The sequence below is a fragment of the Phyllopteryx taeniolatus genome, chromosome 14 (assembly GCF_024500385.1).
Source record: "Phyllopteryx taeniolatus isolate TA_2022b chromosome 14, UOR_Ptae_1.2, whole genome shotgun sequence".
NCBI lineage: Eukaryota > Metazoa > Chordata > Actinopteri > Syngnathiformes > Syngnathidae > Phyllopteryx > Phyllopteryx taeniolatus.
Genome location: NC_084515.1, coordinates 25,627,670 through 25,652,915, shown reverse-complemented (window position 1 = coordinate 25,652,915; position 25,246 = coordinate 25,627,670). Strand labels below are relative to the sequence as shown.

At 40.3% G+C, this 25,246-nt stretch overlaps 1 protein-coding gene across 1 annotated transcript; it reads right to left on the bottom strand.

The window, feature by feature from the left end:
• Positions 1-9,759: 9,759 nt before the first annotated feature.
• Positions 9,760-25,137, bottom strand: LOC133488616 (Krueppel-like factor 6). The gene is made up of 4 exons (XM_061796710.1): positions 24,897-25,137; positions 20,491-21,067; positions 15,686-15,809; positions 9,760-14,215 (listed from the first exon to the last, which is right to left on the bottom strand). Exons 1-4 carry the CDS (start codon positions 24,996-24,998, stop codon positions 14,164-14,166), a joined length of 855 nt encoding a protein of 284 aa, XP_061652694.1. The 5' UTR covers positions 24,999-25,137; the 3' UTR covers positions 9,760-14,163.
• Between the last annotated feature and the right edge of the window lie 109 nt (positions 25,138-25,246).

Below are 25,246 nucleotides of genomic sequence, written 5' to 3'. Positions count from 1 at the left end.
AGCAGTTAAATAAAAAAAGACAGCAGTTGACTTGTTTTCTTCAAGAGAAGGCGAAAGGAGCTCTGGTCCGGTCACGTTTTACCACACTGAGGGACATCGATGCACCCACCTCCTTCTTTTTTAACCTGGAGAGATCTTTTGGACAGAGGAAACAAATGGTGTGCCTACAGCGGCCTGATGGGACGCTGACTTCAGATTCTGCAGAAATGAGAAGGCTAGCGGTGGATTTCTACTCCAACCTGTTTGAGGCAGAAAGGTGTGATGGAAAGGCTACAGAGACACTACTTCAGGGTGTCCCTCAGCTGGGATCTGATGTACAAGATGTCCTGGGTTCTGACATTACTCTAAAGGAATTGACTACTGCGGTGACCCAGTTGACCTCTGGTAAGGCCCCAGGTTTGGATGGAATACCATCAGATTTCTATAAACACTTCTGGAATATAATTGGGATTGACTTGTTGGAGGTTTTCAAGGACTCCTTTGGGAGAGGGACTCTTCCAGCTTCCTGTCGGCGTGCGGTGATCTCTCTTCTGCCAAAAAAGGGGGATTTAACTTTGCTCAAGAATTGGAGACCTGTTGCCATACTATGTACGGACTATAAGATTTTATCCAAAGTTTTGGCAAATAGACTAAAAGTTTATATGGACATTGTAATTGGTGAAGACCAGTCGTACTGGATCCCTGGCAGATCTTTGTTGGACAATTTATTTTTAATGAGAGATATTTTTGATGTGTGCAAGGCATACGGTGTTGATGTAGGCATTATTTCTATTGATCAGGAAAAAGCATTTGATCGGGTGGATCTTTCGTTCTTATTTTCCACATTGCGCGCATTTGGAGTTGGGGAGCATTTTGTATCATGGGTGAGACTCCTGTATGAGAGTGCATGTTGTGTAGTTAAGGTTGGGGGAGGACTGAGCAGACCAGTCGTGGTCGGGAGAGGGATTAGACAAGGCTGTCCTATTTCGGGAATATTGTATAGTTTTGCTATCGAGCCTCTCCTATTGAGACTTAGGAAAACTTTGAAAGGTCTATGTCTGCCAGAGATGACTTATAGCCTTCCCATAGTCGTGTCAGCCTATGCTGATGACATTACTGTAATGGTCCAGGGACATGGGGACATAGAGGCACTGAGAGAAAGTCTAACGCTGTATGAAAAGGCTTCCTCAGCTAAGGTAAATTGGGAAAAGAGTGAGGCATGCTGGGTTGGTAATCCAACACAGGCGACTGCGTATGGTCTCCCTGGTGGCCTTACATGGGGAAATAGTGGATTGAGAATTCTGGGGATTTATTTGGGTGACAACAAGATGGTTGCTAAAAATTGGGAGGGAGTGCTGGGAAAAGTGCAAGCTAAGTTGTCTAGATGGAAATGGTTGCTACCTCAGCTGTCCTACAGGGGAAGAACTCTGATTGTAAACAATCTCGTCGCCTCTCTTTTGTGGCACAGACTTCAGGTGTTAGCACCCCCACCAGGACTGATTAAACAGCTACAGAAGATGCTGGTGGACTTTTTCTGGTCTGGTCATCACTGGATGAGAGCGTCAGTCCTGTATCTCCCTGTGACGGAAGCGGGGCAGGGCCTTATAGACATTGCCTCCAGGATGGCTGTTTTTCGTTTACAGACGGCAGAGACGCTGTTGTACAAAGACTCAATCTGCTGGTCAGCCGTCGCTCGTCTGCTGCTCCGGAGGGCCGGACGGCTAGGTTATGACAAACATCTGGTTCTGCTGTCCTCTAGCTCCGGTTTGGATGGACTGTCACCTTTTTACAGCTCTGTCCTTGATGCTTGCAGACGTTGGACTTTACTCGAGCCTCTGCAGAGCCTGGATTGTGGTTGTTTGAAGAGCCACTATTCAATAACAGTTTTCTACCTTTGAGTGCCTTTTCGTCTGACACAATGAGAAGCGCTTTCAGGGAAGCAGGGATTGTGAAGATGGGACACCTAATGAGGACATCCCCAGAGAAACTGGCTGAGAAGACTGGTGTCCACTCCAACCGGGTTCTACAGGGTCTGGTGAAGGAGGTGTGGCAGTCGCTGTCAGAAAAACACCAGGACTTTATACGGAACAGTGATTTAGCTCACCAGTGGAGTGAGGGGGCTGAGTACGTTTTTCCTCCTCTTGGCGTGATTCCTGCTGGTGGGGAATGGAGGGAGCAATGTGGAATCGTACTGTCCTTAAAAACTCCAAAACTTGGGAACTTCAGCTCTTGCAGTGGAAAGCGGCTGTATGAGAGTTGTGTAAAGGTGCTGAACAATGGATCGCTCACTGGAGTCAGAGAGTCGAGGTGGACAGAGGTGTTTGGTTCGGAATTTTCCCCAAAAGGAAGCTGGTGGGTCCTGTATAAACCTCCTGTTGAAAAACGGATGGGTGACATCCAATGGAGGATTATACATGGAATAATAGCTACGAACAGATACAGAGCTCACTTTGACCCTAGCACTGGGGAAGGTTGTCCATTTTGTTTACACCCAGAGACATTAGACCACTTAGTGCTTCTATGTCCCCGGTTGGATGTTTTCTTTAAAATGTTAAAGGAGTGGGTGGAGGGGTTGGGAGAGGCTCTCTCTTTCCATCGTTTTATTTTTGGACCAACTTATTCCAGAAAAAGAAAGAAAACTGTGGTGTTAATGAATTTTATGTTTGCAAGTGCTAAATTGGCTATATGGAAAAGTAGGAAAAACAAGATTGTTGGACTGATCCGCTTTACTGTTTGAGAGGGTTGGTGGCAGCCCGTTTAAGGGTGGAGCACACCTTTTATACGGTTACCAATAATCTGGAGGATTTTGTGGCTCGGTGGGCTATTGGGAATGTTTTGTGTTCAGTAGATGAATATGGATCACTGGTGTTGAATTTTTAATTTTTCTTTTTATTTATATTGTGTAAATTTTCATTTGTTTTTGTTTTAATTATGTTTCTGGTAATATCTTTTTCATGTTTTTAAAGTAAATGCATATTGGGATCTTTTTTTTTTTGTCAAAAGGTGTGCTAAATAGTTTCTTGAAAAAGTCAAAAAAAAAAAAAGTCTTCTTCTTCTCATAAGCAAAACATAATAAAAGTGTACATAAATACAACACCCTGATATGTTTAACAGATGATAAAGATACAGTGGCGTGCGTGTGCATGTGTGTGTGCGCGTGGGCGTAGCCCTGCAACATTCATCAGTCAACAAGAAGTAGGTCTTAGTGTCAGAAAGGTTGATGGTAATGGTGTACATCAGTGGCTCTCAACCTTAGTAGGGTCCGGGATCCCCCCGCAAAATTTGGTTTGACCCTGAGGACACCCTGACTTCAACATTGCAAATAGGAGCGAGACACCTTATTCAAATGCAACGGAATGAGAGGGGGGGAAAGTCGTGTCCCCTCTGTAGTTTGGTTAGATAAAAGTCTCAGTCACATAAGGGATAAAATCATCTAATCTCTATAGATGTCATAGGATCTTTTTAAAAAGGTACTCCATTTTCACGGACCCTTGCAATTACACCAGGTGTACAGTTTTCGATATCGATATGTGTACGTGTGTATATGTGTGTGCATATGTATTCTGGACTGTGTGTGTGCACATCATGTGTGAATACACAAATATTGTATGTACATATGTGTTAGGGTAGGTAAGTAAAAAAAATATCCAAAAATTAAGATGATATCCAAATGTAAACCTCATTAAATATTGATACAAATGTTTACTTGCTTTGTCAAATGGTACGTGTTTGCTAAATGACTCAGCGAGGGTTTTCTGAGTGTGTTTTGTGCAGGTTTATCTTTTCATTATCGGTAGTTGTGCTCGTAGAATCGCAAAGTTTTACGTATTCCTCACACTCCTTCGTATGGTTCGTTCGCAAATGGTGGAACACATTTGTCGGCGAACTGCTCTTAATGGTGACCGTTTTTCGACACATCTTAGATACAATGTTATTTCGACAGACGTCAGTCTTGTCAAACTCGAACCAATTCCAGGCTAGGGACGCGGACCCTCGTTTCGCAATTAAATTATCCGGTAAAGCGCGAGACTCCTGCATATTTCCTCCACGTGAAATCAGGCTGTGTTATGCTTGCCACTGAGTCATGTGACTGAACTATGTCCGCCGATTCGGTGAATGAGGACGTTCATGCACTTCCTCATTTCTCTCCTCAGTCCATGCACCCGTTCAGTTTTCTTTTCGAGACCGTATGAATACTCAATATTGTGAAATTGCATACCTTTGAAACAACATTCATGATAATATCGTAGGGGATATATATCACCCACACCAAGTATGCACGTGCATGTTTACACAAGTGTGTGCACGTATTGTGTACATTACACTACGTACTTCTTAGTATGTTCTATTGGGTTCATCTTGTCAATTTTGAGTCATTCATTAACTTATATTTTTTTCTTCCCAAACATGAAGCATTGAAAGTAAGTGTGTGGCTATATGATGGATTGCATGACAGACGTACAGTGTGTTGGTTTAGTGGAGTGTCACAATGCAGGGAATGATTGGGAGGTGCTGGGGGAATTTTAACTTCAGCAAACGACATGGGGACACTTCTTTCAGGGGGACTTGATGCTGGGGGACTCTTTTTTGCAGACACTCTTCTTTGGGGGGCTGTTTTTTAGGGGGACTTTTGTTTGGGGGACACTTGTTTCGGGGTGCTCTTGATTGGGGGGACTCTCGTGGGTGGTACTCTTTTGGGCGGCACTTGTTTTAGTGGACACTTGTTTCAGGGGACTCTTTTTTGGAGAGACTATTGTTGGGGGGGACTCTATCTTGGGCGGCACTTGTTTTGGGGGCCATTTTTGTGGAGGACTAGTTGAGGGGATTTATGTTTGGGGTGCTCTTGGTTGGGGGGGGTCTAACCTCTACACTACAATATCATTTGGAGCAGTTTCCAAACAATATTAATCTAATAGCATGAAAAACACATAAAAACTTAAAATAAAACACATCATACTCACCAGAGATGCTTATTTTCCGATAAAATCCATCTCCTTTCTTCTGCTCCTGCCTGTAAGCTAGCTGTAGCGTTCATTCGTGCCGCTCTAAAAGTGCCGAATAAATCATTTTCCGAGTTGAAACAGGCCAGCCAGCAACGGTGTTGGTCGATTTAGCCTCACAATGTCAACTTTTTTCTTGAAAAGTCTGCCTTGAAGAAATTTTTTTAATCATGTCTGACAATTGTCCTCCTCTGTAAATCAAGCTTCAGTGTGCATATTTTGCTCAACCAATCAGAGGACGGAAAAATGTCAGAGTAAACGGCAAGCAGCCTCTGTTTGCTGAAACGGAAATCTAAATAGTTAAAAATCAGAATCAGAATCATCTTTATTTGCCAAGTATGTCCAAAAAACACACAAGGAATTTGTCTCCGGTAGTTGGAGCCGCTCTAGTACGACAACAGACAGTCAATTTACAGAACACTGAGCAGTAAAGGGTTGCTAGTTATCTGGTAATGCCGGTACATTTTATTTTACTATTTTTTTTTTTTGACAATTGTGCAAAAAGATGCAGAGTCCTCGAGCAGTTCGAATGACTAATATTGCAATAGTCCAGTGCAATGACCATTGTGCAAAGGGCGCCGAGACTTCAAGGAGTGTATGCGGTTTAAAGTGACGAGTAGTGTGATAGTCTGGGACAATGTTGGTTGTGCAAATGTTGCAGATACTCCTCAATCAGTGTGCAAATGGAGAAGATGCTATTCTGGCATGAGTGGCCAGTATATGCAAATAGTGCAGCATGGCGAGACAACTACAGTCAGTGCACGAGTAATACATCATTGGCCCCACAGAAATGTGACAACGAACTCAAGTCAAAAAATTGCCAGCATGTTGTAATGAAATTGTAGGTTAGGTGTTTAAGAAGTTGATCGCAAGAGGCAAGAAGCTGTTGGAATGTCTGCTAGTTCTAATTTGCATTGATCGGTAGCGCCTACCTGAGGGAAGGAGCTGGAAGAGCTGCTGACCGGGATGCGGAGCGTCCGAGAGGATTTTGCACCCTCTTGTCTTAGTTCTGGCAGCGTGCAAGTCCTCAAGGGTGGGTCGGGGGGTACCGACAATCCTTTCAGCAGTTTTGATTGTCCGTTGCAGTCGGAGTTTGGCCTTTTTTGTAGCAGCACCAAACCAGACTGTGATGGAAGAACACAGGACTGATTCGATGACTGCTGTGTAGAACTGTCTCAGCAGCTCCGGTGGCAGGCCGTGGTTTCTCAGAAGCCGCAGGAAGTACATCCTCTGCTGGGCCTTTTTGAGGACGGAGTTGATGTTGGTCGCCCACTTCAGGTCCTGAGAGACTGTAATTCCCAGGAACTTGAAGGTTTCGACGGTTGACACAAGGCAGCTGGACAACATGAGGGCGAAGGATGCCTCCTGAAGTCTGTCCTTTTGAAACTGTCCTTTTCAAATCTGCAGTTGAAGGTATTCAAGTCGTTGGCTAGTGTGCTATTGTTCTCAGCTTGGGGGGATCGTCGCTTGTAATTAGTCAGCGATTGGAATGCATGCCAGACTGATTTAGAGTCGTTAGCGCTAAACTGTTTTTCCAACTTTGCTGCATAGTTCCTCTTTGCAATGTTAATTTCTTTAGTCAGCTAGTTTCTAGCTCGATTATACAGGGCCCTGTCCCTGCTCTGATATGCAACCTCCTTAGCTTGGTGAATCTGCTTAAGTTTAGCAGTGAACCACGGCTTGTTGTTGTTGAATGTGTGAAATGATTTTGTTGGTACACACACATCTTCACAGAAACTGATATAGGATGTAACAGTGTCCGTATATTCATCCAGGCTGCCAGCTGAATTTTCAAAGACACTCCAGTCTGTGCAGTCTAAGCAGCTCTGAAGTTCCATCTTTGCTTCATTTGTCCACTTTTTCACTGTAGGCTTCGCGCATTTAAGTTCTTGCCTGTACGTCGGTATTAAGTGAATTAAGCAGTGATCAGACGAGCCCAGGGCTGCACGAGGTATAGCACGGTATGCGTTTTTTACCGTAGTGTAGCAGTGGTCTAAAATGTTATTTTCCCTGGTAGGACAGTCGATGTGCTGCTTGTATTTAGGGAGTTCATGGTTGAGTTTAGCTTTGTTAAAGTCCCCGAGAATAATGAGGGGTGAGTCCGGGTGTTTTTTTTCAATTTCGTTGGCTTGTTCGGCGAGCGTTAGCAATGCGTTGTTCGTGTTAGCTTGAGGCGGAATGTAGACTCCAGCCAGGATGAATGATGCAAACTCACGGGGCAGGTAGAATGGCTTACAGTTCAAAAACGGCGACTCCAAATGCGGGCTGCAGAGTGTGCTGAGCTCCGTAACGTCCGTACACCATTTTTCGTTGATATAGAAGCATATCCCGCCGCCCTTTGTTTTCCCCGATGATTCCATGTCGCGGTCCGCTCGATGAGTATGGAAGCCGGGAAGCATGACGGCGCCATCGGGTACAGCGTCGCAAAGCCAGGTCTCCGTGAAGCACATGGCGGCGGTACGGCCGAAGTCTTTACTGGTCTTTAACAGAAGATGAAGCTCGTCCATTTTGTTGGGTAGGGAGCGTACATTCGCGATGTGGATCGACGGGAATGCCAGTCTGTATCCTCTCTTGCGGAGTTTCACCCGAATGCCGCCACGCTTCCCTCTGTGGCGGCGAAAGTTGGTGACAGAAAGTCCGGAGTAGCCTCCTTGATGGTTAGCAGGTCTCCCCTTGTGTAAGTGAGTCGTGTAAGGTCTCCAAAGACCGACGAAAAACACAAAAACAATACTCGAGAGCGCGCTACCGAGGCGACCACACTGGTAGGCGCCATCTTCAGCTGCCCCCTGCTCCAGTGTGTTCCACTAACATGTGTATGTGTTCACTGTAATGGGTTAAATGCAGAGAAAAAAATTTGTGTGCATGCATGCATGTTCATGAAAGATGATGATTCTTCTTCTTCTTCTTAAAACTCCAAACTCCAAAGAACCAAAACAGCCACTATTAATATTGTGTATGTCTCATTGGGCAGCACTTAAGACATTGGAGGCCCTGGGTAGATAAAAATGACATGGCAACACATAGAAGCTGAAATCTGATTGGACAAAAAAAAAAAAAAAATCTAACCCATAAACTACTGGAAGCTGGGCAGTCAAGAGAATGGCTATTAAATAAGGGTAATAGACTGTTGAGAATAAATTAATACACTTTCATTTCAGTTGTAAATGTAGGTCAGTGCTTCAGATCGTGGTTAGCAGGGAAAACCTTGAAGGCCCTGACTGTGTGCCACTGGCCGCCATTTATGAGTTTGCATTGCTCATCTTAACTTCCTGCACGTGTCCCAATACTTTTGTCCAAACTCCATATTTTCTTCCCTTAGCTGTACCAATACTTAAATGATCAGAAATCAGAATCAGAATCAGAATGATCATTTCCTTACTTTCTAGTTCTGGTAGGTGTCTCAATACTTTTGGCCAAAATCCACATTTTCTTCCCATAATTGTTCCAATGCATTGGTCAAAAATACACATTTTGTTACTTTTTCATTTCTTGTAAATCTGTTCTACTGAATGTGTGTGTATGCGTTTTGTTTCGTGCCCCGCAGGTGAGCAAGATGTAGATGGATCCCTGACTGGAACAACCAGCAGAAAAACAACAAACGCTGCGTGCATGCGTGTGTCCTTCCATGTTTGTTGTCATCACACACCAGCCTGTTGAAAATGCTTTTCTTTTATTTGACTTTTAACTTTGTCTTACTGTGTGTTAGGGTTGAACTCTGAAAAATTACAAGACTGGTCTTTTTTTTTTTTTTTAATTATTGTTAATTTTCTTTCCAAGAAATATGACAAATCCTAAAATTACAACTTTTTTGAAGAACAAATTTGAGTGCATTCTTTTAATTTGTGACCTTTCTCCCCTAGAAATAGGATTTTAATGAAGTAATACGACAATTTATTTTCCTGACAAAATCCGACGTGACTCCCATAATATTCTAGCATTTAAATAAAATAATTGATTTTATAATATAAGATTTTTTAAAATCAATTAAAACATCAAACTTTAATCTCATTATTTACAATTCTTACATAAAAAAATAAAACTTTGATCTCATAGTAAGTATTACGACAAAAAAAAAATCATATCTGGAGGGGTTTTTTTGTCGTATTTTTCCCCCTTATTTTTATTTTTTTTAGAAAATAATGACCACGACAACATTAGTTCAGAGAAAAACACAAGACTTTGATCTTGGAGTTTTCCTTCTTTTTCTAGAAAAAAATATGACCGTAATCTAATAATATCCCTTATTTCTGTATAAGAAAGAGACCAAACTTTAACCTCATAATACTATGGCTCACAACAATTTGGACCTAAAAAAGTAAAAAAAATATTACTTTAATCTCACATTTTTGCCCCAACTATTTTCGAGAAAAAAAGGACAGAAATCTGGTTATAATACAACTTTACTCTCGTAATAGACTTTTTTCTTTAAAAAAAAAAGACTGTTCTTGTGCTTTCCCAATTTCTTTCTTGTAAATATACAACTTTAAATTCATATTTATTTTCAGACTGTTTCCTAGACACAAATATTGAACATAAATACTGTAATATTACAATTTCTTTAAAAAAAAAGGATAATTCCAAGATCAGTCACACATTTTTGGCAAAAAAGATGTAACATTATGACATGTAAATTGCATTTTATTCTAGAATAAAAGTCAAAAAAATTATGCGTTGACAGCCACTTAATGGCAGCCCTATTTTAGAGCTAAGTATTAGCTTCACATTAGCATCTTCACGTTACGTTACGAATGCACAACAAAGAAATAAAACAAGACACTGATCCAATAAAAGTTTTTTTATCCACCTTCCCATAAAAAATACATTCATACACATATTGAGCATTTTACAAAACTAAATAAAAACAAAGCATCACATTTGAGCATCCAAACAAGTCACGTGGCAAATAAAAAAATAAAATCAAATAATACTTGTGTATTTGCAAAAAAAACATTTGAACAATTTATTTATAATTTTTTATATATATTTTTAAACAACACCCACATGGGTTTTACTTGGTCCCCAGTTGAAATAAGGGCCTTCTTAGAAAATTTCTGCAACAAAAACACTTTTTGCTTTGTCAACCTCTCTGAGTGGAAAAAAAACAAAGGAAGAAAACAAAGAACAATGGCCGCCCTCGTGTTGTTAAGGATGAGTCGTACGCTTGTTGGGTTACAACAAGTCATGTCTTTGTCACCATATGAGCGAAATGTCTTCGCCAATCTGCAGTCAACTCCCGATTCAAGATGGATTTTTTCTTTTTTTTTTTCTTGGGGGGGGGGGGGGCGTTTACATGGCAAGATTCATGTAATTTTTTTTTCTACGAACAAATTGGAATATTCCAAGATTGAAGTTGTACTTTTTGACCCAAAAAGTCAGAAAAATCATATTTTTTAGAGGAGTAAAAGTAATAGTCTTAGAAGGTTTAAGTCATTTTTCTTCTAAAAAGATGGAAAATTATGAGATTACAGGTGCATGTGTTTCCAAATCACAATATTACATGATTGAACTAATATTTTTCTAGAATACAGATAATTACAAAATAAAGCTTGATTTCTTTCTAGAAAGAAGCCATAACATTGCGAGATTTGAGTCATACTTTTTCTAGAATAAAAATAAGAAAATAAGATTCAAGTTGGATCGTTAGGGAAAAAAAGTCATAATATTGTGAGATTTATGATTTATTTTTAGAGATAAAGTTGGAAAATTACAAGATTAAAGGTGGAATTTTTCCCTTAAAAAGAGGTTTTAATCTTAAAAGATGTAAATCATTTTTTTTTATTAAAAAGGCAGGAAATTGCATGATCAGTCATGTATGTATATATATATATATATATATATATATATATATATATATAAAATTTACCCCCCCAAAAAAAACGCAGTATTATGAGATTCAAATTCCCGGTCTTGAGAGGAAAAAGTCAGAAACAAGAGAGGGGAAAAAGGCATAATTTAAAACATGAAAAATAAAATAGTGTTTAGAATATAGAAAAAAGTTGTATTATTATGTGAGTTGTTGTTTTTTGCTTTTTTTTAAATGTCAATTTCGATCAAAATTGTGTTACCAAACGTAATATATTACCACATTGAAGTTGTGTCTTCTAGAAAAAAGTTGTCGTTATGAAATAATGTTTTTTTTTTTCCAAGAAGAAAAGTCTGAAAATTACAAAATTAAAGTTTATGTAGTCTGTATTTCATTTACGTGAGCGATAGGAGCTAAACGGCATCAATCATCATTCAAACAGTCACGCAACGAGAAACCGGTCGAACAGGTTTCGCTAGCATCTGCACGTGAGGAGTGAGTCGTCCAGAAAGAGCGTTTTCAAGAGATTGTCACGTAGTCGGAATGTTTTTTTTAAGGTGAGCAGAAAAAAATGATATGAATGTCATATCTTTTCATAGCAGAGAAAAGTTGCAATCTTATGAGATTCAATTTGTATTTTTTTTGGGAGAAAAAAATTTAAGCATTGCATTAAATTAGTAAGAATGTTTTTTTTAAGGTGAGCAGAAAAAAAAGTCATTTTTTCAAAGCACAGAAAAGTTGCTCTTTTATGAGATTAAATTTGTATTTTTTTTTGTAGAAAATAATGTTACTGTAAATATTGCATGAAATAAGATGTAATTTTTCAGGAAAAAGAGTTGTAGTTGACAACATAAAAAATTATTCTATATATTTTTTTAATATTACTAGATTTATGTTGTGTTTTGTCTGTTTTAAGTCATATTGTTTCTTTAAAAGAAATATACAAGATCAAAGTGTTTTCGGAGAAAAATCCATCCTAATAAAATTAGATTAAAGTAGGATTTTTTAATTTTTTATTCTTATTTTTTTAGAAAAAAGGCCATAAATTCTAAGATTAAAACTGCATTAATTGACGACAAGCTTGTAATATTAGGGGGTGAGTCTTTTTTTTAAAGAAAAACATTTTAAAATATGATCTAGAGAGATGACGTCTTAAAATTTAAAGATTAAAGAAGAAAAAAATGCAGTATTACAAGATTAAAGTCAAAATTTAACAAGGGAAAAAGTCCAATTGATTTGCTCATTTGTAATTTTAACCTTACCATTTTGAAAGTACTCCATATTTTGAGCAGAAGGTTTACTACACAGTAGTAAAGCACAAGTGCGAGACATTCCCGTCGACCAAGGTTGAGAAAAAAAAAAAAAAAAGAAAATTTCTGTCTTGTCTTTCCGGAGTGGATACAGTTGTTTTATTGTGGTGGGGGGTGGAGAGGAAATGAGCGTCTGTAAAGCTTTTTCAATAACTGCATATGTGTGTGTGTGTACGTGTGTGTGTGCGCGTCTGTATATTGAGGAGGACAAGGCCACTTGCATAAGGCATCAGTAAGGTCAACAGTGCACTTTTTTCTCTCTTTTTTGTTTTTACACATACAAGCCGAAGAAAAAGTGAAGGCAACTTGCCTTCAAAGCACTATTATTAGTGGTATTCCCAAGGAAAACTAATAAGAAGAAAGCATATGTCTTATGTTTTTCTACAATAGCAATATGAAGGTAGCTGCTCTCGAACAACTTCATCCTTTGAAGCACAACAAATGCGAACACACCCCCCTACGCTCATGCAAACACACACACTTTTATATGACATCCACATCCGCATTTCAGATGTGCACCGGCGAAAACCAGTGAACACGCGCGTTGCAATGTCCACCCCATTACACTAGTTGGCGATGTGAATCTTTTGAGGAGCATTACCGTAATGTATTTTCACGTAAACAAACGGACAAAACCATGACAAATATTTCCGGTTCAAAGAACATGTTTTAAAAAATGGCCCCATGGAAACCCTGGAAAGAAAAAAACAAGAATTTGAACCAAATATTTTAGTACTACTTTTTTAGAAAAAGTTGTGCAAGGAAAAAAACAAATTTACAAATCTGTAAATATTTATACATTTAAAAAAAAAAAAAAAGTCAAAATCTTACAGGGACAAAGTCTTACATTATCGTCAATGTTTTCTAAGAAGAACAATTTTTTCAAAACAAAAGAAACAAAAGTCATTTAGTCAAGAAAAGTGCATAAAATTATGAGAATAAAGGCTAAAGTCTAAATAATCCAAGACTAAAGTCAGTTTTTTCAAGAAAAGTCAGAAAAATAAAACATTAAAGTTAGATTTCTTTTTTAAAAAAAGTTGTAAAATGACAAGATTTATGTGATCGATTTTTTAGAATAACGTTCTAATATTAAAAGAATGACATTTTTTTTCAATCATTAAAATCAGAATATACTACTTGGATTGAGGTTGGACTCTATTGAGAAAGAAATCCAGTTATCACAAGACTATAGCGAATTTCTTTTGAGAAAAAAATGTTATATATTACAAGATTAAAGTCAGATTTTTGGGGGTCAATAAAGTCAGATTTTGTTCAAGGCAAAAGTCGGATTTTGTTGAAAAAGCGAATCAGAAAATTGCCACATTCAATTTAGGAGATTAAAGATACATATTTTTTTTTCTTTCCAGCGTGTCCCTTACACTCTTTTCGCCACCTCCGACTGTTGGTGTTCATTGTTTTTTATCATCTCTCTTGCTTAACAAACAACAAAATGAGCTTTCTCGCATGTATGTTTTTAGACAGGCTACGTCATACATTGCACATTTATTAGCTGCACCAAAAAAAACCTCATCCCTCCCCTCTTCTTTTTTCTTCTATTTTTTTCGTTTTCTAAAAATAAGCAGGGAGCTGTAAATCTACCTCCAGGCCTCTGGAGGGTGCATAAACAAACAAAGAAGCCCTCCTCTGCTCTCCAGGCTTTCTTTTCATTCACTCGGAGACAAAAAGACGGCATTTGTCCACCATGCACGCCGCACTACTACAGCAAACCAGCCCGGGCACCCGCAGTCCGAACACTCCGCTGCCCCCCCTCTACAGTCCCAAAATCCTCCAGGCAGGGCCGTAAAAAAAGCGTCAAACACCATACATGAGTTCCCGTCCTTTACGGAACTTTCCGGAACGTTCCTGCTCCAGCACAGCAAGGTATCGGAGGCACTGAGTACGGTGCAAAATGAGAGCCTGCGTTTCCTACTGCTTTTTTCCACTGACCGGACTGCCGCCTGCCAGCGCGGTACGCTGTCGACACGCCGCACCGGCCTCACTGATGCCACACAGGTCAGGAAACATCCGCCCGATTCATCCCGCAGGGCCTTCCACGCCGCAGACACCCGCCTTAGATGTGCCGCTTCATGTGCAGAGCCAGGTGGTCAGAGCGAGAAAAACACCTGATGGAAGGCGGGAAAACTTGCATCATGTTAGCGTGGCCAAATTGCTAAACATTTCCGTCTGTTTGATATTTGACTTTAGCATTTAGGGTGTGGCTTTAGCATGTAGCAGAAAGTTACGAGTCGCAATCTTATGAGATGAAAGTCAGATTTATTTTCAAGAAAAATTATGCATTTTTTTTTGTGATCATGTCACACAGTGCTGCAAGACTGAAGCTAGATTTCTTTGAGAAAAATTATATTACGAGATTAGATTTAACTCTGACTTTTAGACTGATGTATTTTTTCAACACAAAAGTAGTACTTTGTCTTGAGTCTTGTTTTTCTGAGGAAAGTAAAAATTTTATGAAGCTCAAGTCAGATTATGTTTTTAGTAAAAATACAGAAAATTACAAAAATAAAGTCTGTTTTTTTAAAGAAATAAATACAATATTAAAGTAAGAATTGTTTGGTTTTTTTTACAAAAAAGATTATTGCAAGATTGAAGTCAAATTTTCTTCAAGAAAGAATAAAGTCTTGTTTTTCTGAGGAAAAAAGTCTAAAAACAATTAAATTAAAGAGTTTTTTTCTAGAAACAAGGTGGAACATTAAAAGATTAAAGTTATTTTTTTCCAGAAAAACATTTGTAATTGTGCAAGACTGAAGTGAGATTTGTTCGCGAAGTATAAATCGTCGTATTACAAGAATGGTCTTGTTTTTCCAAGGGAAAAAGTCCACATTTTATGAATTTTATAAAGTCTGATTTTTTTTCTATACAAAGACATTTGTCAAATTTTAAATCTGAAAATTACAAAATTAAATGAATAGGTTTTTTGATCTTGGAAAAAAAACACCGGTAATTTTGCAAGATTCAAGTGAGATTACAAAACAATAACTGCAAGAAAAACAAATTGTGATATTACAAGATTAAAGTTTGATTTTCAGAACAAAGTTGTATTTTTTCCAAGACAAAAGTTGTATCTTGTTGATAAAACAGTCAGAATATTACAAGTTTTGTTTTTCTGTGAAAAAAAAGAATAAAATAAAGTTAAAAAAAAATTCTAAAAGAGGTGGACAATTGCGAGACTAAATACAAATTTCTTCAAGAAAAAAAACGAAAATGCCTTATTAAAGTTAGATTTTTTTTTGTCTAAATTGAAGGTTGTTATATTGCAAGACCAAAGTAAGATTTCTTTGAGAAAAATATTGTAGGTCGTAATATTACAAGATTAAAGTCTGAATGTTATAGCAAAGTTTTATTTTAAGACAAATGTATTTTGTAGAGAAAAAGTCTTGTTTTTCTGAGGACAAAATCTAAATCTCATGAAATGTAAAGTCTCAGTTTTTTACTAGAAAGAAGAAATAAAAGAAAGAAAGCATCTTAAAATAAATAAATTAATGTTAGATTTTTTTTCAAGAAAAAAAGTTATATTGCAAGATTAAAGTCTTTTTTTTCAAGCACAAAAGCAAGAATAAAGTGGTCATTTGTACCTGTCACAGTGGCTGCACTTGAATGGCTTGGCTCCGGTGTGCTTCCTGAAGTGGCGCGTCAGCTCGTCGCTCCGCGCGAAACGCCACTCGCAGCCTTCCCACGAGCATCTGTACGGCTTCTCGCCTGGCACACAAAAACACACAACCACGTTAGCAAGCACACAAAATAACACAACACCAGGTGAGCAAATTCAAGATACCTCAAAATTTCCATCCATTTGTTAAAATCAATATCAGACAGGTCTGTTTAATGTCACTTAAGTGAGAAAAAGTAAGTCATTTTCATTGAATAGCCCTTGACAATTGGCTTTGAAGGTGCAAAAATTTTGATCAGCCTCTTAGTTTTCTTATAAAGGTTCAATGTGCTTGTTTATCAAATTTGTTTTTAAATAAATATGGATTTAAAAATATATAAATGCAGTATATAATATCCATCCATAAATCCATCCTCAACGCCACTTATCCTGGTTAGGGTCGCGGGGCACTGGAGCCTATCCCAGCTGACTTTGGGCGAAAGGCGGACTACACCCTGAACTGGTCACAAGTCAGTTGCAGGGCCAGTGTATAATATATACATATTAATTAAAGAAAAACATTACATATATGAAAATATATTTTTATTGTGTTGGTGAAATGAATCGAAAGGACTCGAAACTCAAAGTGTATTACTTGCGACTTGACTTGGGACTTGAGACTTGTGACTTGCAAAGCAATGACTTGGTCCCACCTCTGGTATCTATGTAACATAAATTGCTTATTTATAGTAGACTATTTATTAATACTGTAAATACTTCAGTTTTTTTGCTGCACGCAACACTACTGACTTTTGCCGACTAGTGCGAGCTGAGCAGAAAAACAAGCTGGGGTGCTGTGGTATGCAGCTTATGTAATGCGGGTGTGTGTGCGTGTGTGTGTGTGCGTGTGTGTGTGCGCCTCTATTGGTGGCATTAGGGAGAGGCGCTCACATGGTCGGGCAAGGATGCGAGGAATGCGACTTCCTCCGCTAATAGGCGGCACTGCAGCTGTAAACAGCTCGCTCGCGGGTCAAAGTTGACGAGGCTCACATATGACGGCGGTGCACCACCACACTCATTAAAGAAAAGGCAACTAGCAGAATACCCATCTTGGTTTTTTTCCTCAATGGCGTTCCAAGGGGCAAATGTGAGCCATGTTTGCATGATAAACATACTCTGTTTGACATCAAAGGATATTTTCCTCTTTCAAAATGTCAAAAGTTGAATGCAAAAACAAAACCTTTAGTCAAAAATAACCCCTTGCGTCATTTAAAATGACATGTGACATTAGCAGTAAGCGTTAGCATGTAGCATTAGCAGCGTTGCCCCGTTCTTTCAGTTATTTTATGCATCCATCTGGTCTCACTGCTACCTCTGATCCATAGCTTTCTTAGGATTAAAGTACAATGGTGCCTTGAGATACGAATGCCTTAACTCACGAGTTCAAGATATGAGCCGTTGCTTGGCCGATTTTTTTTTTGTCTTGAGATATAGCGGCAGCAAACTTCACAACATCCGACCACCATCAAATTTCCATCGGTTTCCTTGCAGTGGAAGGACAATATCAGTTGGTGGAACCAATGCGTCATTAAGCTGGTTTGCCAAACCCCAATTAACTCTACAGAAGAAGAAGAAAAACAAGGAAGGACGATCCAATAGGTACAGTTGTGTTTTGTTATCGCATTTTTTGCGTTTGCACTTTATGTGGAGAGCAAATGTTATTGCTGTGTGTTTTAATACACTCCAATACTGGTGAGCGCAATTTTTCTAGTGAAAAAAACAAAACAAAAATTGTGTGATTTGGGGGTTCCGTAATAGATTACAGTAATTGCACTTCCATTCATTTTAATGGGGAAAGGTAATTTGTGATACGAGTGTTTTGAGATATGAGCATGGCCATGGAACACATTCAACCTGTAACTCAAGGCACCACTGTTTAAAATTTGGTGTTGTACACAAACGCTCCCTGGGGGTGCGCTAGTAGGACCCTCCATGTTTCCATAATGGTTGCATGATTGAACACAATGACTTTATTGATTATAAATTGGTGTTAGTTTGACTTATTTTTGGGGTAGGGAGGGGGTGCACAGATTAAAAACAAAAATAAAGGCTGATTTTATCCAGGTTTTTTCGCATTTGTGTCATTAACCCAGATGCCTCAAGTTCAGTGACGTGCATCTGCATCGGGAGTTATGGATTATGGCGGGCATTTTCCTAGATATGAGCCATCGTTCAGACGATTTTTTTTTTCTTTAACTTGCAAGCAAACTTGAGAGACGAATGCTTTGTAGTGGCAGTGAACTCAACCCACTTCACAACACGTAGCTTTTTGCCAGAGAGTTAACAATTGTTCAAAAAAGAGCCTTCAAGCTGTTTATTTTAATTTCCATGCTTGTTGAAGTTTACTGTCAAATTAAACATAAAGGAATTTTAAGGAAAGGATATTTGAACACAGACCGTGAAGCAACACAGTTAATATAACAGTACTCAAAGGTATACGGTATATAATTTATTCTCTGCGAAGAATAGAGTGCTGTTTTTCCTCATTACAAAACACATAAACATTTTTTTTTGGGGGGGGGTGGCCTGGAATGGATTAATAACATTCAATGGGGAAAGATGATTTGAGATATGAGTGTTTGAGTCACAAGCCTGGTCACAGAATGAATTAAACTCTCAAGGGTGCACATACCCTTAAGGGGGTGCAGGAGATGTGTAATAGGGTCTGGTATAATGCTATGCATTTTGACACAAAATTAATAAAAAAAAATCATATAAACTTAACTGGACCTACAGGCTTTGCCTGTCAGTCTTTTTTATTTTATTTATTTGTATTTTTATTTTGGTGGGTGGGGGGGATGTGTGCAGGAGAGGATTTGTGCCAACTCTTGTCAGGATGTTTAAGGGGATGCCCCCTCCCAGGTGGATGCCCAGGGCCATGGCCCTCTCCCCACCCCCGTGGAGATACACAAATGCCTCCTTGGGGGTGCGCCAGCATCTTCCATGAATGTTTCATGACGCACACTAATTTTTTTGTCTTTTACTATTTTGGGGGGATGTACGAGGAGGGTTGTGTGTGTGTTCACACCAACATGTGGTGTGTGTCTAATTTAGTGTGGGAAAAGTGGTTTAAGGTATGTAAATGTATGTTGTTGGTCAGGATTCCCACTTTATGTGTTCTGGCGCACCCGTCTCCGACCGCTCCCTCTGGCATGATGTCACATTCCGGGTGTGAACTAGGTCACAATAGCAAACAATTCCAACAATGTGGGGCCATCTTTCCAAAGATTTGCACTGGCGAGCGCATCCCCGTTTGTGTACTGTACGAAATTACACAAACGGTGATGCGCTGAAGTACAGTTTTATACAAATGGGGATGCGCCCATGCACTTCAGGGTGAGTTGTGTAATGCCACCTGGTACAATAATTACACACATTCTTACACCACATTAATAATGATAATGTAAAAATAGCTAACCAGACTTTGTTTCGACTGATTTTTTTGGGTGGGGCATGCATGACTAAATGGGGTCCTCAAAAACCCAACAACATTTTTTGGAATGTATTTTTTAATAAAGAAAATAGCACGCTATGACATTGTACTTTATAAAAACATATGTTAACAACGTAAATAAATGGCATCTAAATAATTAAACAGTGTGTACATCATGACAATTAGAATTTAGAATTAGAATCCTTCAATGGATATTGTGCTGCTCATTTCGGTGTGTGCGCTCTGGCCACCCGGTAGCAGTATAAAACAGACATACAAATATAGAGGGCTCCATGTAGATCACAAAGGTCAAACTCAAGGCCAGGGGGCCAAAATTGGCCTCTCACATCATTTCATGTGGCTGGCTAAAGCAAATCATATGTGCCTACTTCATGTTAATTGCTAAAATCTGAACCAAAATTGCAAATAATTATAAAGCTTTTAATCAAGTTTTTAATACCCACTGAACAACATTTTAACAACTTCCTTAACTTCTGATTTCAAAACTAGTTATCCATCAATTTGTTGATTATGTAATAACATGAGGCACTTATACATTTTTATGGTTTCACTCATAACAGCCCTATAAGGGAAACCACAACTACAATTTGGCTCATGACTTAAGACACTCCTGATTGTATACGGTCACAACTTCTCGCAAGCTCCAGTAAAATTAGTCTCTTTTTTTTTGCAGAGGATAAAGAATATGCCTGTGAATATTGTTATATTGTCTGTCTACATGTGTTTCTGCACATTTGTATTCAAATATCTGTTGCTTAAAGGGTTTAACCCTGCCACGTAGATGCTATTTATTAGCCTATCTATGACATTTCCCGCTATGTGTTAGCATTGAGAGCTGGATGAAGTGGCTGGGGAGAGGGAAGTCTGGGTGTCCCTGCTAAAGCTACTGCCCCCACGACCTGACCTCGGATAAGCGGTTGAAAATGGATGGATGGATGGCTGGTGTTAGCAACGAGCTAGGTTTTATGTGTTAAGTTTACTTGACAGTAACGTTCAAGTGGGAGTGGCAATAAACAGCTTGAAGCCTCTTGAACAATTGTTCACTATCTGGTAAACTGATCCTTGCTGTGAAGTGAGTTGCGTTCACTGCCAACATACATCGCTCGTATCTCATGTTTTCGCTCGCAAGTCAAAGCAAAAACAATCATCCGAATGACAGCTCGTATCTCAGAAAACTCTTTATTCAGGTCGCTCGTATCTGAAGGCACCACTGATTTCGAGAATGCGGGTTCATCAGTTTTTAAGTGTCCCACCCTGGTGTCCCCGGGGGCGCGTACCTGTGTGGGTGCGCTGGTGCGCCTTGAGGTGCGAGCTCTTTGTGTACACCTTCCTGCATCCGTTGAAGAGACACCTGTGCACTCGCCTCCTGCCGTCGGGGGACGCTTCCCCGCTGGCAAGCCCCGCTGCCCTCTCCGCCCCGATGCTGCCGCCCATCCTGCCTTTCCCCACCGGGTGTCCGGCGCCCCACGCCTGTGCCCCAGCCGGGCCCTCCTTGCCCAGCTCGGGCGAAGAGGGCGGCGTCCCGATGATGACGGCGGCGGCGCAGGTGGCGCTCAGGTCCTCGGGGCCGTCTCCCAGGAGGTCCGCCAGCGAGCCGGCAGGGAAGTCGAGGGCGGGCGACAGTTCCTCGGAGCTGTCCGACGCCTCGCTGCTAGCGTCTGAGTGGAAGCAGCAGTTGGCGGCGTCCTGGCTTTCCGGGGGGTCCTCGTCCTCCTTGGCCAGCTTGGGGTCGGCCGCCTTGTCGCCGCACGCCAGCATCAGTTTGCTCCACAGGTCCTCCTGGCCCTCAAACTTCAGCTCGGATGCCGACACGTACGGCTCGGCCTGGAGGTAGCGCTCCAGCTCCAAGCATGTCTGAATAAGAACAAGAAGAGACAAACATCAAGGAAAGAGAAGTACAGGCTAAAAGAGATATGTAGCATGCTTGCATTTGTCATGAAACTGTAGCACACATTTACCAAAACATAATGTATATGTGCTTATCATTTATTGATAGAAGTGTACGACACACCTGTCAAAATGGATCATATGCATATAATTTGTAATAAAACAGACAGTGTGCTTATTTACTAATAGATGTATATGGCACATTTACCAAAACAATTTGTGTGCTTGCCATTTATCACAGAAGTGTAAGGCCCACTTACTAAAACAGTATGCATATGATATGTAATAAAATTGATGATGTCCTTGGCATTTATAACAAAAGTGCAAAGCACAATAACCAAAACAGATAGTAGGCATTAATTTGTCAAGGAAATGTAAGGCACACTTACTAAACAGATAGACCATGGGTGGAGCTATGAAAGCTCCATAGTTTGAAACACATGAGCCACGTGTCTTTAAGTCATAAAAAATGAATATAGAACTTAGAATTATTATTATTATTATAGAACTAATTCTAATCCATGAATTTTCGAGTGTGCCGTTTCTCCAAAAAAACAAAAAAAAGTGATTATTTCTTGATGATGTCAAATTATAATTTTTTTTTAAAGGTTCCCAAACATAAAATTGAGTTTTACTCGTTGAACTTCAATATGTTCCTGTTCAAAATGATTAAATGTGGAGCCCTCATTGAAGTTGAAAGAGTCTGGATTAAAAGATTTGCAATGGCACATCACAAAGTCTTGATGAAGATGTCAAATTCCACTCCGGTACAAAAAGAAAATGTTTTGTGGGTTGGTCTTGCTTGAACGTGAAGAAATCACTGAAATTGAAATAAGCCACATTTAAGCACTTCATAATGGCACACTATAATAATTTCTTAATGGAACTGAAAGAATCTGCATTAACACACTTCATGATGGACCATTATTATTATTTCTTGAATATCATATCATCAATATCTACTGGTTGAAATTGAGGCGGCACGGTGGGCGACTGGTTAAGAGCGTCAGCCTCACCGTTCTGAGGACTGGGGTTCAATCCCCGGCCCCGCCTGTGTGGGCTCTCCCCGTGCCTGGGTGGGTTTTCTCCGGGCACTCTGGTTTCCTCCCACATCCCAAAAACATGCATTAATTGGAGACTCTAAATTCCCCGTATGTCTGAATGTGAGTCCGAATGGTTGTTTGTTTGTATGTGCCCTGCGATTGGCTGGGAACCAGTTCAGGGTGTACCCCGCCTCCTGCCCGATGATAGCTGGGATAGGCTCCAGCACGCCCGCGACCCTAGTGAGGAGAAGCGGCTCAGAAAATGGATGGTTGAAATTGCTCGTTCTTGTTCAAAATTTTCAAATGTGGAGCACTCACTGAAATTGAAACGGTCAGCATTAAAGCACTTCAGGATTAAACATTATTTCTTGATGTCAAATTGCATTATTTAACATAAAAATTAGTTTTAGTGGTTGAAATTTCTCATTCTATTGAAAACAGCCAATCGCAAGTGACTTACAAAATCTGAAAGAGTCCGCATTAAAGCACTGGATGATGTTGGCCATTCTCTTAACCATCTTAGCCATTTCTTTCACACTGTTGCAAGCGTCCCAATGCACTTTATTGCGCCCATGGCCTCAGAATGCATTGTTTTACAAAGAGTAGCTGGTTGAATACCATTGGCGTTTTACAAGTTTTACACAGAACATTCTGGATGCCCGAACCAGGAAGACCAAGTCTGCTGTATGTTGATGTAATCTACATAGACTAACATTCACGATGTAACATTCCCAAGCGCTCTCTGTGGTCCAAGTGCTTGTAGATCTTTTAGCGCCATCAATTATTCAGCATAATGTGGATTTAATAATGCATTTGGAGGCACGGCTAGAAATAACATCGCACGCCAGGGACCAGAGAGGAGGATGGGGGTGGAGGGGGGGGGGGGGGGGGGGGGGGGGTCACGGAATGGTTGTGTGTGTATTTGTATGTGTGTGTGTGTATGGCGGGGGGTGGGGGTCCATAAAAAGCTCCGGCATGAATACTGCAAGATCCACTTTGGGAATGTGTGTGGGGGCTTTGGAAGCCGCTATTGTGGGTCCAGCGTGGGCCAAATTCCGACGCCAGCAGATAACTGGAAGATGACTCATTAAGGGAATCTGCAGCGGCATTCCCAGACAAAATGTGTCGAGGAGAAGAATGTGGACGCGGGGGTCGGAGGCACATCCCACTCCTGAGTTGAAATGTTGCAAACCAAAACATGCAACTCACGGAATTTGGCTCTGGGTCTGCCTTGAGGGAGGTCTGACTGAAGCCATTCCACTACAAGCCAAGTTTTTTATTTTTTTTATTTTTTTTACTTTTAACAAGAAAGAAAGTGGGAATAATCAAAATAGTCGCAAACGCTCACTGAAGTAGAAAGAGTCCATATCAAAGAACTTCACCAAGGCACTTTAAAGATGTGAAAGTAAAGCTGCCAACTTGCATAGGGTTTAGTGCTCAAAATTCGATTTGTTCCTGTTCAAAACAATCAGGTGAAAAGAGCTGACTGAAATCGAAAGAGTCTGACTGAAAGCACTTCACGATGGCACTTTAGTATTCCTGGATTTAGATGTCAAATTTGCATCCCCCAATAGCAACAATTAGTTTTTAGTGGATGAATTTACTAATTTCTAATACAGACATTTCTGAACAGAAGGAAACTTTTTGTGGTCGGAAATCCATTTGTTTTTCTTTTTTAAAATGGTGAAATTTGAAGAGCTCACTAATTTTGAAAGTCTGCTTTAAAGCACTTCATGATGGCGCGTTAGTATTTCTTTATTTAGATGTCAGATTGCATACCTAAAAAGCAAAACGAGTTTTTAGTGATTGAAACTTATCTTCCCTGCAAAAAAACAAGTCCAACTTAAGAGAGCTTATAATTGAATTGTAACAATTCATATTAAAGCGCTTCACATGGCACATTGTTTCAAATGACTTATTTATTGACTTTCCTGAAGAGAAAAAAACACATTGTCTTGGTTGAAATTACGCACTGCCCTTCAAAACGGTCAAATGTGATCAGCTCGCTGAAATTTAAAGAGTCTGCATTAAAGCACTGCACGATGACACATCATTATCATTTCTTCATTACGATGTCAAATTATAGTTTGTTAACTTGCATTCCTGTATGTAAAAATGAGTTTCGGAGGTTGGTAGTTTTCCCTCTCTTGCTTGTACTCGCTTGAGTTGTCAGTCAACGCGCGTGCACGTTTGACAGTTCCCCGCACGCGCATGTCGACCTCCGGAACTTGGCTCCGGGCACTGCCTATCTGCACGCCTTGGGGGAGGTCCAGTGGAATTTCAATACAGTCAAGTATATTTCATGACAAAAAGTCGTTTTTTTTTTAAATTAAGAATAATCATGAAAAAAGCCAGCTGGGTAGCTGTCAGTCTTCGCGCGTGCACGTGTGACAGCTCAACAACACGCAGACACGCACGGACTTCTATCCCTGCAACTTGTCTCTAGGCCTGCCTTGGGGGAGGTCCAACACAAGCGTCATTCCACTACGATGGAAGGATTTGGAAAAAAAAATTGGTTTCCATAACAAAAAAGTCGATTGAAAAATAGTCAGCTGGAGCTGTCAGTAAGCGCGCATGCACCTATGACAGCTCCGCGCACGCACGACGGTTGAGCTTGCAAAGTTTGTACATGCACGCGCGTCTGTTGCACGCTCGACGGAAAGTGACATCAACAAGTTGTTTATTTTTTTTTTTTTGGAGGGGCGTCTTATTTTTTTTAGGTGTGTCTTTTTTCCTCTCGTGCGCTTGCTTACCTGCTGCCAGTACTCCTCCAGGGACGGTAAGGCGGAAAAGTATCCGGTGTCGTGCACGATCTGGAGCTCCTGGAAGATGCTGCACATGGGGATGACATCCATCTCAGCGGGCTGCCTGGTGGTCGTACGTGCGTCCGTCCGAGCGTGCGCATGTACGTCGCGCTGGTTCCGCAGAGCAGCGCACACTGACTGAAGTCTGCACCGGACTGTCAAATCCCTCGAAACTCTCTTCCTCCTCCTCCTCGCGGTTACAACTACACACGAACCCGCGTCACGTGACGCCGTGACGTCGCAAGGCCGTCCAGCCAATGAGCTCCGGGGAGCGCTCGACCCGCCTCCTGGTGCCTCTG

What these genes read in the sequence shown, in the direction of transcription:
- LOC133488616 (XM_061796710.1), bottom strand. Translation starts at nt 24,998, where the DNA reads ATGGATGTCATCCCCATGTGCAGCATCTTCCAGGAGCTCCAGATCGTG. An exon ending in TGGAGGAGTACTGGCAGCAG is followed by an intron (nt 21,068 to 24,896) that starts GTAAGCAAGCGC and finishes GTTCTTATTCAG; the next exon opens with ACATGCTTGGAGCTGGAGCG. An exon ending in AAGTGCAGCCACTGTGACAG is followed by an intron (nt 14,216 to 15,685) that starts GTACAAATGACC and finishes GCCTTCCATCAG; the next exon opens with GTGTTTTTCTCGCTCTGACC.